Genomic DNA, 14,142 nt, shown 5'->3' on the forward strand with positions numbered 1-14,142 from the left:
GTGTGGGATATATTGGCAGAATGCAAGTCAGTTAAATTGATCCAAAACCATTCTTTAAAGAGTACTTTTTTGGGAGATTGAATGGACTTATTCCAATCTATAAAACACCATTGAGTGAGAAATGTTTTTACTCATAGATTGATGTGTTCAAGTGCCAGTTTTCATTGTACTTGTCCAGTGTTTCTGACTTGATAATGGAAGATGCTCAAAATATTAACTCCTAGTTGAAATCCTTGCCTTGTAGCCATTGTTAAATTACCACTATTTTAAAGATGGATCAGCAGTCATTTTTCTTTTTTGTTTTGTGGGTTTGGATGTACAAAACTAATTGAGGTTTCTGCTTTAATAAAAGGCAATTTAATTTCTTTATTTAAAAATTTTTTTTTAATTTTTATTTATTTATGATAGTCACACAGAGAGAGAGAGAGAGGCAGAGACACAGGCAGAGGGAGAAGCAGGCTCCATGCACCGGGAGCCCGACATGGGATTCGATCCCCGGTCTCCAGGATCGCGCCCTGGGCCAAAGGCAGGCGCTAAACCGCTGTGCCACCCAGGGATCCCTAATTTCTTTATTTTTTATTATTATTTTTTTTTAATAAATTTTTATTTATTTATGATAGTCACACAGAGAGAGGGAGAGAGAGGCAGAGACACAGGCAGAGGGAGAAGCAGGCTCCACGCAGGGAGCCCGATGTGGGATTCGATCCTGAGTCTCCAGGATCGTGCCCTGGGCCAAAGGCAGGCGCCAAACCGCTGCGCCACCCAGGGATCCCTAATTTCTTTATTTTTAAGTGAAATATGGAGTATTCCATTTATTGACCTTTGCTAAATTAAGAGGCAGTGGAAGTTTCCTTTAGGCAAATAATGTGTTTTTCTTCTTTTATATTCTTATGAGGCAGCACTGTGAAATAAGATGGGAGAGTAGTGATAGCTATACATATGGCTGGGACATACAGTTATGCAGAACTGCATGTATGGGAATGCTGGAGTGCTGGTTGTCAGTAGGGATATTCTCTTACCAGCTAGCTGGCCATTTAACTCTAGAACTGGAGGCAGAGGCCAGCCTTTTCAACTTTCTAGGACCTATTCCTTTCAAATGGGGAACTAGATTTTCTGCTTTTAACTGGATACTCTAGAACTATTTTTGAAATGGTTCATTTTCTCATACAAGCCTTAAGATCACACACAAAAATAACTGGTTTAACTTTTAGAAATTGGTTTTTTACTGTTAGGGTGCTAGGTTCTTGATAATTGAAAGCTAGCAGTTGGCTGTATCCTGTTTGAGATGAGAAATGCTTCCTTCCCCAAAGCTTGGATGTTTTTATTTTTATTTTTTTATTATTTATTTTATTTACTAGAGAGAGAGGGAGGATGCCAGCTGTGGGAGGGGCAGAAGGAGAGGGAGAGAATCTCAGGCTGACTCCCTGTGAGTGTGGAGCTCAATCTTATGGTCCTGAGATCTTGACCTGATCCAAAGTCAGGAGTCTGACACTTAACAAATGGAGCCATCTAGGGGCACCCAAAGCTACCCTTTACATCACTGTTTTATTCTATTCTCCCCTACCCTATCTGCAGAGCTCATAGTTGGGTTTTGGGAGGAAAACCAGACTTGACAGGAGATTTAAATAAAGCCTTAGTTCAGAGCTCTTCAATGGTTCTACTTTGGTTGGAATGTGATAGTTGCTCACTAGAGAATACATTACACTGGTCTGCAGTTCACCAGTACATATTTGGTAGTAAACTAGTAGACTGAAATTAAGCCAAGAGCTTGATCCTCTTGTGCCTGTGTCTGGTTCTCCATATGTGAAAACAAAACACATACAAGATTATGCAGAAGAGAAGGCAGTAGTCCCATTATATATACTCTGGTACATGTGATCTTGTAATGAAGTAGTATTTATTTGTATTGTATAGGCATATATAATAAATATATTTTATAAGCAAATTGTATATATTTTATTTATTTTTTAAAGATTTATTTATTTATTTATTTATGATAGACATAGAGAGAGAAAGAAGCAGAGACACAGGCAGAGGGAGAAGCAGGCTCCATGCAGGGAGCCCAACGTGGGACTCGATCCCGGTCTCCAGGATCACGCCCTGGGCCAAAGGCAGGCGCCAAACCTCTGAGCCACCCAGGGATCCCCAAATTGTATATATTTTAAATAATTAATATGTTAAAAGCATGAGCTCTGGTACTTGCCTTTGTCACTTATTACCGTTGTGATCTTGGGCAAATTGGCTGGACTCTGTGCTGCATTTTACTTATTGTAAAATAGGACTAATATTAGTACCAGCCTCAGGGTTGCTGTAGGATCAAAGGCATTATATATTAAACATACTTAAACAGAGCACATAGTAAGTGCACAGTGTTATGTTAAACCACATGAAATTGCTAATATTTGTTCTTTTTTGATTTACCAAAAAATGACAGTTGTATATAGTTAAACCTAACAGCAAAAACAGTAATTTAAAAAAATTATTGTTCAATCAGGATCACATATTATGGATGCAAATTACTGACCAAAATCCATTGAATCAATATGACAGGGTAGGGCCTGGGAAAGTAAATGAAAACCAACAGTAATCTCTCCAAGTGATTTGGATGAGTAGCCAGGTTTGGGAAATCTTGATTTACAGTATTGCCCAAGAGATTTTTGTATACTGTGAAGAGAATAACATTGATAGTCAAGAGAATGAATCTGGGGAGGAATTTTGTTTTTTTTAAAGATTTTATCTTATTTATTCATGAGAGACACACAGAGAGAGAGGCAGAGACACAGGCAGAGGGAGAACCAGGCTCCACACAAGAAGCCCGATGTGGGACTCGATCCCCAGACTCTAGGATCACGCCCTGAGCCAAAGGCAGGTGCCAAACCGCTGAGCCACCCAGGGATCCCCCTGGGGAGGAATTTTTGCCTAAGAATGAATCATACCTCATGTCTCAGTTATATCTGATTTAGGTGCTGGAATGAATTAAGACTTTTGGGGAGTGGTGGTATAGGATGAATGTATTTACACAAGAGAAGGGCATGGATTTTCAGGGGGCAAGTTGCAGAATGCTGTGGACTGAATTGTGTCCCTCCCAGAATTTGTAAGCCCTGAATCCCCAATATGATAGTATTTGGGAGATAATTAGGTTTAGTTGTGGCCATGAAGGTGGGCCCCTGATGAAGGGAATAGCGCCCTTAAAAGAAGAGACACACATAGCTTGTTCTCTCCCCCTGCCAAAGGAGGACACTGTGAGTAGGCAGGCAGCCATCTACCAAGTCAGGAAGGGAGTTCTCACCACAAACCTACCACATTGGCATCTTGATATTGAACTTCTCACCTCCAGAACTATGAGAAAATACATTTCTTTTCTTTAAGGAACAATCTATGGTATTTTATTATAGCAGCCCAAGCAGAATATTCTTCCCTCCAGTACTTTGTAGCATTGATGTCATTTATTCCACTTCTACAAAAGCGCACATAGGAAGGAATATACATATGTGTGTATGTGTACACACACAAATAACCTCTAATACCTTGCTGCCATTGTTTTGACGAAACGTACCTGTTAGATCAATTAAGAATAAGAAAAATAAAAGTTTTTATTTTACCTGTATTCCTTCTCCGGTGCTTTTCCTTTGTTTATTGTAGATCTAGGTTTCTTTCTTTCTTTTTTTAAGATTTATTTATTTATTTATTCCTGAGAGAGACAGAGAGGCAGAGACAGGAAATTTTTTTCGTTTTTTTTCCCTCAGCTGTGTCTAATCTACTGAGACCATCAGAGGCATTCTTCATTCTGTTACAGTGCTTATCTCTAGCATTTCTTTTTGATTCTTTCTTAGAATTCCCATCTCTCTTCTTACATTGACCATGTTATTCCATGTCATCAACTTTGTCCAGTTGTTTTAAATTCCTAGTTTATTAATTCCAGCTTTTGTGCCATATTTGGCTATGATTCTGATGTGTTCAGTTTCTTCAAACTATGTCTTTTGCTTTTTAGTATGCCTTGTAGTTTTTTCCTAATAACCAATCCTGATGTACTAGGGAAATGGAACTGTAATAAATAGACCTTTAGTAATGTGCCCGTGGGATGTCAGGAGAAGTACAGTGTTCTATGATTACGTCTATCATTTAGTGAGTCTGTGCCCTGGACTGTGGACCTCACAGGTGCTTCTTAGTTTGTTCCTCCCCTTAGGTGGGATAGGATGAGTAGAGATAGCTGAGTCACTTATTTCCCTTCCCCGAGGTCAGCTGGGCTCTGATCATATCCCAGAAGACTTGGGTCTGGTAAAATAGTTTCTCTTGAGGGCAGGCTTTGTCAAGAAGAACAGAATGCTCTGGAGTATTGCAAAGTGATTACTTTCCCCCCTCGCCCTGCAGAAAGACCAGAGGATTTTTCAGATTGTCACTTTGAGGGATCCCTGGGTGGCGCAGCGGTTTGGCGCCTGCCTTTGGCCCAGGGCGCGATCCTCGAGACCCAGGGTCAAATCCCACGTCGGGCTCCTGGTGCATGGAGCCTGCTTCTCCCTCTGCCTGTGTCTCTGCCTCTCTCTCTCTCTGTATGACTATCATAAGTAAATAAAATTAAAAAAAAAAAAAAACAGATTGTCACTTTGAGTCCCTGGTAGAACCCTTGGAGCTAAAATTCATGTGTGTGTGGGCCCAACTGTGGCTTTGTCCCCTTGGAGTTTTTAACTCTCAGACTCCTCCCTGCTGAACTTCTAGCGATTTGCCAATTACAGTTCAGGTTTTCCTGCCCCAACACTGGTTCTAGCAGAGGCTCCTTCTCTGGTTCCTGAGGATGTTTCTGCTCTGGTAAGTTCTGATTCTCTGTGTCTATCCTGTCTCTCTGTAGTTCGGGAGCAACAGTTTGTCTCATAACCTCAGTTCTCAGATGGAGCTAGAAAGAGCTGATTTTTCAGTCTTTTTATTTTAGTTAGTAAAGATTTAATTTACTAATTAGAGATCACGAGCAGAGGGAAGGGCAGAGGGAGACTCAGCAGGCAGTCTGATGGAGGACTCGAACCTAAGACCCTGAGATGGTGACCTGAGCTGAAGGCAGACGCTTTACCAACTGAGCCACGTAGGTGCCCCTTTTCAGTCTTTTGACTTGTTTACTTGTTAGAATTGATTTTTGTGTTTTTACTTCTTACTAGATGGAGATGGGGTGATCTTTCAAGCTCCTTACCTATAAACTGGAATTTCCCCTTTATTCATCTTTGCTTTCCCACAAAACTTAAACCCATTGCCTGTTTTATCTTCTCCTTTAATGTGTTCTTTCATTTTTCCTCCTGGATGCTCTTGCTGAGGCTGCCACAACTTGTTCATTTCCTGGATATATCTATACCCCAAATCATACTGTCTCCTCCTCCTCTTTAAGTAAACTGAATCCTTTTTAATGAGACCCTTCACTAAGCTGAATTTGGACTGCTAGCAAATTAGCTACCATTAGGGACCATTCTGTTTAGTCACATTTTTTGATCCCCTTTGGGAGATCATTTTATACTGCCTTGGGTGTGAAGAATTTAGTTAATGCTGATTTCTTGCTTAAATCCTTAGGATTCATTACACTGAATAGTACTGAAATTGCCTCACTACTTTGTTAGCTCCTTGAGGTCAAGAACCTGCCCTTATATATTTTTCTTTTCTTAAAGTGCTTGCCACAAAGTGCTTGTTATATATGGGATCATTGACATCATTTATAGAATTAGGATGTAGAAATCCCTAATTGCTAACCTAGGTATATATTATTTTTTAACACGTGTATATGTCTTATTTCAAAATTTATATTTTAGAATGTTAGGCACAGGGATACCTGGCATTTTATACAATATCCATCTGAGGTCTTACATGTATGTTTCCTATATTTTATGGAGTTATGATATCCTAGGGACTCATGATTATTATTATTTGGTATCTTTTCCTCTCCGTAAAATGCTGTTTCATCACTTTTGCAGGTATGCATAGGTAGAATAGAGGTGTTAGAATTTTGAGATTATAATGATATACCTTAGATGATGGAAATATTCTAGGGCTTAAGTCAGATTTTGTTCAGATTCCTATATTATTAATATATCTTAACTAACTTATTACGTTGCATTTGTCTTTTTGCAGACTGTTCTCTCTGTATAAGAAAATTTTTGTCCTATAAAACACAATGTCCAACTTGTTGTGTGGTAAGTTTTTCCTTTTTTTTTCTTGTAAACCTAATTGATTGGTGCACATATTTCTGTATCATGTGTACACAAAAGCCCAAAGGAAGAGGTATAATTATTGAATTAAGCTACATAAAAGACATTTTCAAAAAGGACCTCTAAAACATATATAAACACATATATGGAGAACTAGGCTTTTTTCAATTTTTCATAAAGATTTCTGGTAATCAGTCTTTTAGGAAGTAGAATCTAATTTTAAGATCGGATGTTGCACTCTTTAAATCTTATGATCTGTTTTTATGGCTTCTCATGTTTTCTAATTTCTTACCTTGGGTAGAAAATCTGATGGTAGGATTATTCATTTGCATAGGATTGGTATTTAAGTATTTGTGTGGAAGGCAAAGAATCATGGTCATTGGGCTGAACCCAGCCTTACTGTTCCCTTCTTTTTTTTTTTTTTTTAAGATTTTATTTATGTATTTTAGAAAGAAGAAAGAGAGAGAGAGAGAGAGCATGAGTGGGGAGAGGGGCAGAGGAAGAAGGAGAGAAACTCAAGCAGACTCCGCACTGAGCACGGAGCCTGACCTGGGGCTTGATCTCAGAACCCTGAGATTGTGACCTGAACCAAAATCAACAGTCGGATGCTTAACCAACTGAGCCACCAAGGGGCCCCCATAATTATTCCTTACTTCTTTCCCAAATCAGGCCTTCAGGGAAAACAGTAGAAAATTTGTTGTTAGAATTTCTGAAGCATTTCAAGTAAATGAAAAGGTAGGTAAAAAGGCCAAGTAAACATAAATAGAAATAAAGAAAGAAGGGACCATGAGGTCTAATAGAAAGGATTCTGGGACTAATTGAAGGGTTTGGGTTCTAGTTTGGTTCCTCTGGGAGCTACATGGTGTTAGGATGTCATTAAACTTCTCTGAACTATTTCCCTACATAAGAAATGATGCAGTTTAGCTTCCATGTTTCATCTCTTTACAGCTTGGTGTCATGCCATTGCCAAGATGGTATCATCAAGGAGATAAACTGAATACCATTCATGCCAAATAATTACGAAATCTGTCATTTTCCTGTTGGATTCCTGAACACCAATTTTGTTTTTAAATTTTCTTTGAACACCTAATGCCTCTCCCTCAGTCGTCACTTAAAAGATCATCTCTGTTCTGCTTTTCAGGAGAAATTTTTGGGATGGCATTTTGAATAAAGATTCTTGCTCATATTAGGGTTTATCTTAGTTGGTACAGGGCATATACAATTTTATCAGAGGCTGTGTAGAGCTTTTATCAGACTTCCAGGCAGCAGATGCTGATTCATTGTTTTAAAATTCCATATAAGTATGAGATAAATGAACTTTATTTTGAGGCTTTCCTGGAAGACTTAGTGGGATGAGGAGTCTCAGGAGAATGGGTCACACATTTTCAAAACAAGATTATGACAAGTTATTTTATGATTTCTGACCTTTTTCCATCTGTTGTTTTTCCTTTCTAGACAGTCACAGAGCCGGACCTAAAAAATAACCGCATATTAGATGAACTGGTAAAAAGCTTGAATTTTGCACGGTATGATTTAATTTTGTGACTAACCCCTAACTCTCTGGCCTTTTATATGAGTCCTCTCTTTACTCTGCACACTGTTGGGGCTTAGAGAATGCAGGGTTGCATATTTTGTGTAAAATAAAGGAAGCTACAGCATTCATTAATCACTCATGTACAATCTCATGGTAATAATATTTTCTTCCTTTACTTGACAGAAAGTCTTAATCATGAAAAACAAGGTTTAAAATGCAGATTTGAGCACTTATTTTGGGTACTACAGAGGTCTTCCAGCTTCATCTTTTATTTTTCCTGTCCTACCCCTAGAACCATCCATTTTTCCAAGAAGCCCTGGTTCCTTTTAATGGAGAATGGTATTTAGAATCAGGATCTGGAGCTAGGTATGATCACTGTTACTGAGATGTCGTTGCTTCTAAGCCCTCTCAGTGGACAGAGCTGGGTAACATATGCATGTGTACATATGTATATACTAACCTGTGTATACATGCATACCTATAATTGTTTCTGTGGCTGTTATATATTAACCCATTAATTCTTAATCTGATTTACTCAGCATGTATAAGATGGTGTGCCATGTGAAACAGGTAATTGCTAGTACTTTATACAGCTCAGAAATATAGCTTTACTTATTAGCATGATGGTAGAAGTGAGTTTGGTCACCCAAAAGGCTGTAAGTGGCATATTTTGCCAAACAGTATCTTGAATTATTTTTAGTTTTAATCATACAAATCAATCAGGAATTTTTATTATGGACATACTGTATATAGTTATTAGGTGTCCATCTCATTAAGTATATAACTTCCTAGCTGTTGGAACAATTTTGGAGGTACATTACTTTGGTTCCGAAAATGTAAAGAGATTTCTTCTAAAAGAATCATACATTTATTTCATTGGGTTGTGTCCTGAAATGATCACATTTAGTACTCTAAACTTGCCTAATACGACATTCTAGAAATTGGCCTGGTTAGTCTTTTCCTTAAACAGTCATAAAAAAGTGCTGTTTTCTAGATTAAGAAACTCTAAGATTCTCTGAGTCTCATAATTACAGTTGTTGCTTAAAGTCTTTCACCATTTAGATTTTGAAGTCTATGAGAAAGGAAGGAGCCGTATCTTTAGAAAGAAATTTGAAAAATAAAAATTTTTAAAGATTTTATTTATTTGAGAGAGTGGGAACGAGCAGAAGGGCGGGATGGAGGGAGAGGGAGAAACAGGCTTCCCGCTGAGCAGGGATCCTGATGTGGGGCTGTATCCCAGGACCCTAGGATCATGACTTGAGCTGAAGGCCGACGCTTACCTGACTGAGCCACCCAGGTACCCTAAAAAAAATTTTTTTTAATTTAAATTCAATTTAGTTAACATATAGTGTATTATTAGTTTTGGGGGTAGAGTTTAGTGATTCATTAGTTGCATATAACACCTAGTACTTGTTCCATCAAATGTCCTCTTTAATGCCCATCACCCAGTTACCCCGTTTCGCTATGAACCTCCCCTCCAGCAACCCTCAGTTTGTTTCCTATAATTAAGAGTCTCTTATGGTTTCCCTTCCTCTCTGTTTTCATCTTATTGTAGTTTTCCTTTCTTTCCCCTATGTTTGTCAGTTTTGTTTGTTAAATTCCACATATGAGTGACATCATGGTGTTTGTCTTTCTCTGTCTGACTTATTTTGCTTAGCATAGTACTCTCTAGTTATAGCCATGTTATGGCAAATGGCAAGATTTTATTCTTTTTAATGGCTGAGTAATATTCCATTATATTCTTTATCCATGCATCTGAAAGTGGGCATCTGGGTTCTTTCCATAGTTTGGCTACTGTGGACATTGCTGCTATAAACATTGGGGTCCAGGTGCCCTTTTGGATTATTACATTTGTATCTTTGGGGTAAATACCCAATGGTGCAAAAAAAAAAAAAAAAAAAAATACCCAATGGTGCAATTGCTGGGTTGTAGGGTAGCTCTATTTTCAACTTTTTAAGGAACCTCCATACTGTTTTCTAGAGTGGCTGCACCAGTTTGCATTCTCACCAACAGTGTAAGAGGGTTCCTCTTTCTCTGCATCCTTACCAACATTTGTCATTTCCTGACTTCTTAATTTCAGCCATTCTGACCAGTGTGAGGTGGTATCTTCTTGTGGTTTTGATTTGTATTTCCCTAGTGCCTACTGATGTTGAGCATTTGTTCAAGTGTCTGTTAGCCATTTGTGTGTCTAGAAAGGAATTTATTAGCTGTTTGATTTTCCCTGAGACAGTAAAATTGCATCTCAAGGCTTATTTTTTTCCTAGCTGTTATTGAAAGTGTAATGACTTCCCTGCTAGTAGGAAGAGAATCTCACAAAGCAAGCACAGGTTTGTTGAAGAGAGGTGATCAGCATAGACCTTTTGATACCTTAAAGGGAGGCCATGGAATGATGAAACTCTCCCCTTTCTCACCTACTCCCAAAAGGAATAGGCTGTTTAATTATTCATTATAGTGGGTGTGGTGGGGTGAGAAGCATTCTTTGTGGATTTGGGATGGATTTTATCATTTGTTTCTCCATGTTTGCCATGAAATTGCCCTATGGTGAACATTTCGTGGACATTTGTCATATCTAAAGTACTGGGGTTCTCTATTTGGAAAATTAGTAGGGATGAAATTCAAGCCAATCAATTTCAGTACTTGTTTGACATCTGGTTTAAGATTGATGAGGGAAGAAGTTTAATCTTATGACTAAAATGTAAGATATTTGTATCATTTGTCAGTTTTGTTTCTTTATATCTGTCATTGCCGTTTTAAGATGTGATGATTTTAAAAACTTTAATATTCTAAACCAAAATCAAAGAGTATTGGAAATAATTTCAGATATTTTTCAGACAAAAGACTGACGTTCAGATCTTTTCTTTAACTCTGCCCATTTAATTTCAAAGAACAGTGTTTTTTTTTCTTGGCTCAGTTTTATTCCAAATAATGTTCTTAAGAAACTGTGGTGTTTAATTAAAATTAAAATTAATTAAAATTTAATTAGAATATTTTTGTCTAAGTGGTCCATCATTCTTGAGCTAAGTAAGAAAATACTGTTTCTGTATTTTTGTGTAGCAGCCAGTCTGCATCAATGTCATTTTTGCAAATTGTGAGTGTAGAGCATCATTCACTGCTCTGGTTTATCCCCATCAAGGTATGAATTTTTCTTCATGTAACTTATTCCCAAGTTTAAGAATCTAAATGTTTTAGATAATGATCGTAATAGCTAATTCCCTGAGCATCTTATAAGAGTATATAGAATTTACCTTTTCTTATGGTATAGTTTAAAGCATACTGGCTTTGGATTCCAGCATAACTGGGTTCTAGTCCTGGCCCTTCCAGTTGTGATGTGACTGTGACCAAAATATTAAACTTCTCAAGGCTCTGTTCCTCCTCTGAAAGTGATACTCTCAGTGATCATTGTAAGGATTAGAAATAGAGAGTTATACTAAAAGATACCCAGCATAATACCTGGAACAAAGGAAGCTAAGAAGAGATTCCTGTCATCATTATCATATGTATTTTACCTGCATTTATATTGTCTTCCCGTGTATTATAGATTGATACTCTAAGGTGTTAATAAGAATATGTGCTTTGGTGGGCCTCTCTGCCTGTTTAACTGAATGGTCCTAGACTGCTGTTCGCATGTTTTGGGTCAGAACAACATTTGCAGGAACTTGTACTAGTTAATGAAGTTCATGGACTTGATCGTATGGATTTCATGACTGCCTCTCTCTACCCAAAGACCTATTTTGGTTCTTGGCTGCATTCTGAAGAGGTAAGGTTAGTGTAGTTAACAAATGCACAAGATACTCCTGTGTTTTACGGAGTCACAATTATTCTGAAAGTCTGTAATTCACCCCCAAAATCTGAGTATCTATAATGAATGGTATTAGGCATTATAATACCAGCTCTCTTAAGTTAAATTTATATGAGTGATGGAAATGAAAGGAAAAGTTGCCAATGCAGTTTAAGAACCCATTTTGGGATTATTACTTTCACACAGCTCGTATCTGAGGTGTGTGAATTGCAGCAGTCTCATGGTTTTAAATACCATGTGTCCATTCATGGCTTCCAAATTTATATTTTCAGCCAGATCTCACCCCAAAACTTCAGACTCATATATCCAACTGCTTACCTCACATCTCTGCTTGGACCTCTTAAAGGCAACTCTTAATTCTCTATGCTGCCCATCACTGCCTCCCACACCAAACCTGTTCCCACAGCCTTTCTCATCTCATTAAATGGCAGCTCTGTCCTTTCATTTGCTCAGGCCAAAGACCTTGGAGTCATCCCTGGCCCTTCCCTTTCACACTTAATCTGTCATTCCATCAGTGAATCCTATTGGTTCTATCATTAATAGATTTCCCTAAACCAATAGCTTTTCATCACCATGCCAATATTATCCTGCCTAAACCTGAGTCAGCCTTGGATTTCTGTGATCACTTTCTAGTGGTCTTTGTATTTCTGCTTTTGCCCTCTAATAGTCCTTCTGAGGCCAGCAACCAGAGGGGATTCTTTAAAAAGGGATCCTTTAAAAGGTCAGACCATACATTGGTCCAGAGGTGGTATCCCATCTCATTTGGTGGTATCCTATCTCATTTGGAGCAAAAGCCTGAGTCTTCTTAGTGGCAATCCTGGTCCCTATAGAACAAGCTCCCTTTCTGACTTCATCTCTCACTTCTCTGCTCATTTATTCTGCTCCAGGCATGCTGTCTTTCTTGTTTCTCAAACATGTCGATTATACTTTGACCCTAGAGACTTTGTACTTACTGTTATTTGTCGGTGAAACAGTGTTTCATCAGATAGTTACATGGATAGAAACCCATATTATGGAAGAGAAGGTATATCTATAACACCTCTGGAAAAATTATATAAAATATTTAAAATACCAGGATCACCACCAGCATCGATGTCCCTGTCGAGGAAGAGACTGGAACATGGACTTAATCCCTAAGTTCCTCATGGCCAATGGGCAGCTGATAAGATTCTGCTTTATATAGAGGTCACTCACTATTTGGATTTCAAAGTGACTGAAGGGAGCTTTGTCTGTAAGGGAAGAAAAATTTACAAGGTTTCTTCCACTGACACAGAAACACTAGCATTTAACTCAATGGGAGTACTTGGAAAATGTTGCTTCAGAAAATTCCTAGGGTGTTTGCCAACTTTAATGAAAATGATCCCAGAACTTTAGGATCAAGGGCATAGATCCTAAGAAGAATGCAGTGCAAGAGGTGTACAAGATAATTGACTGAGACAAAATGTCATAGATTTTACTGGCCTTTCCCTGGCATTTTACAGAACCTATGACTATTTAGATCAGCCATGTTATGAAACTACTGATAGGATTAAACTTTACAGTGAATCTCTGGCAAGGTATGGCAAAAACCTATACGTTTACCCAGTCTGTGGCCTTGGAGAGCTGCCACAGAGATTTGCAAGGCAAAGTGCTGTTTATGGTGGTACCTACATGCTCAATAAACTCATTGAAGAAATCATTGTGCAAAATGTAAAAGTGATTGGTATGAAATATGAAGGAGAGGTTACTGGCTGTAAGCAGCTCATCTGTGATCACAGCTATGTCAAAGACGGAGTAGAAACAGTATTGCCTCAGAAAGTCACATGGCTTAGTCCTTTACTTTCTTCTGCCCCTGTTTTTCACAGGTCATCTTCTCAGTGAGGCCTTCTGTAACCATCCTGTAAAGATTATCAAGCTCATCCCCTCCTCATGCATGGATGGCTTTACTGGCTTCATTTTTTCCCCATAGCACTGTCATTTATGTTGTATGCCTCTGGTGTCTCTTCCTTTACTACAGTGTAAGCTTCTGGAGCACAAGAGACTATTTTGTTGTTATATTTCCACTGCCGGAAGTACCCTGAAAGTAGTGGGCACATGAAGTTAATGCTTTTGGTTTTGGCATGGGGCATAATTTTATCATTGCAAAAGTGCAACTGTCTGCTACTTTTTTTTTTTTTTTTTAAGATTTTGTTTAACAGAGAGTACGAGAGAGCATAAACAGGGGGAGCAGCAGGCAAAGGGAGAGGGAGGAGCAGACTTCCCCTTGAGCAGGGGGGCCTGGCCTAGGGCTTGATCCCAGAACCCTGGCATCATGACTTGAGCTGAAGACAGATGCTTTAACCCACTGAGTTACCCAGGTGCCCCTGTCTACCACTTTTTTTTTTTTTTTTTTTTAAGATTTCTTTTTTTTAAGAGACACGGAGAGAGAGGCAGAGACATAGGCAGAGGGAGAAGCAGGCTCCTCACAGGGAGCGTGATGTGAGACTTGATCCCAGGACGCGGGCAGATGCTCAACCACTGAGCCACCCAGGTGTCCCTTTTTTTTTAATCAGCATGTACAATCATATGTTGTTTTGTTGTACTTTGCTGCATTTCAGAGATACTTCATTTTTTGACAAATTGAAAGTTTTTGGCCAGCCTGCATTGAG

At 38.6% G+C, this 14,142-nt stretch overlaps 1 protein-coding gene and 1 pseudogene across 5 annotated transcripts in view; both read left to right on the forward strand.

The window, feature by feature from the left end:
- Positions 1–14,142, forward strand: part of RAD18 (RAD18 E3 ubiquitin protein ligase) — a 107,148-nt gene that overhangs the window by 11,817 nt on the left and 81,189 nt on the right. For all 5 annotated transcript variants that reach the window (XM_025450918.3, XM_025450920.3, XM_025450941.3 and 2 more), the window contains 2 exons: positions 6,106–6,167; positions 7,638–7,708. In XM_025450918.3, coding sequence (XP_025306703.1) covers positions 6,106–6,167; positions 7,638–7,708 — 133 coding nt within the window. The remainder of the gene's footprint in view (positions 1–6,105; positions 6,168–7,637; positions 7,709–14,142) is intronic.
- Positions 12,326–13,375, forward strand: LOC112662950 (rab GDP dissociation inhibitor beta-like; annotated as a pseudogene).

This window comes from Canis lupus, chromosome 20, assembly GCF_003254725.2.
Source record: "Canis lupus dingo isolate Sandy chromosome 20, ASM325472v2, whole genome shotgun sequence".
Classification (NCBI taxonomy): Eukaryota; Metazoa; Chordata; class Mammalia; order Carnivora; family Canidae; genus Canis; species Canis lupus.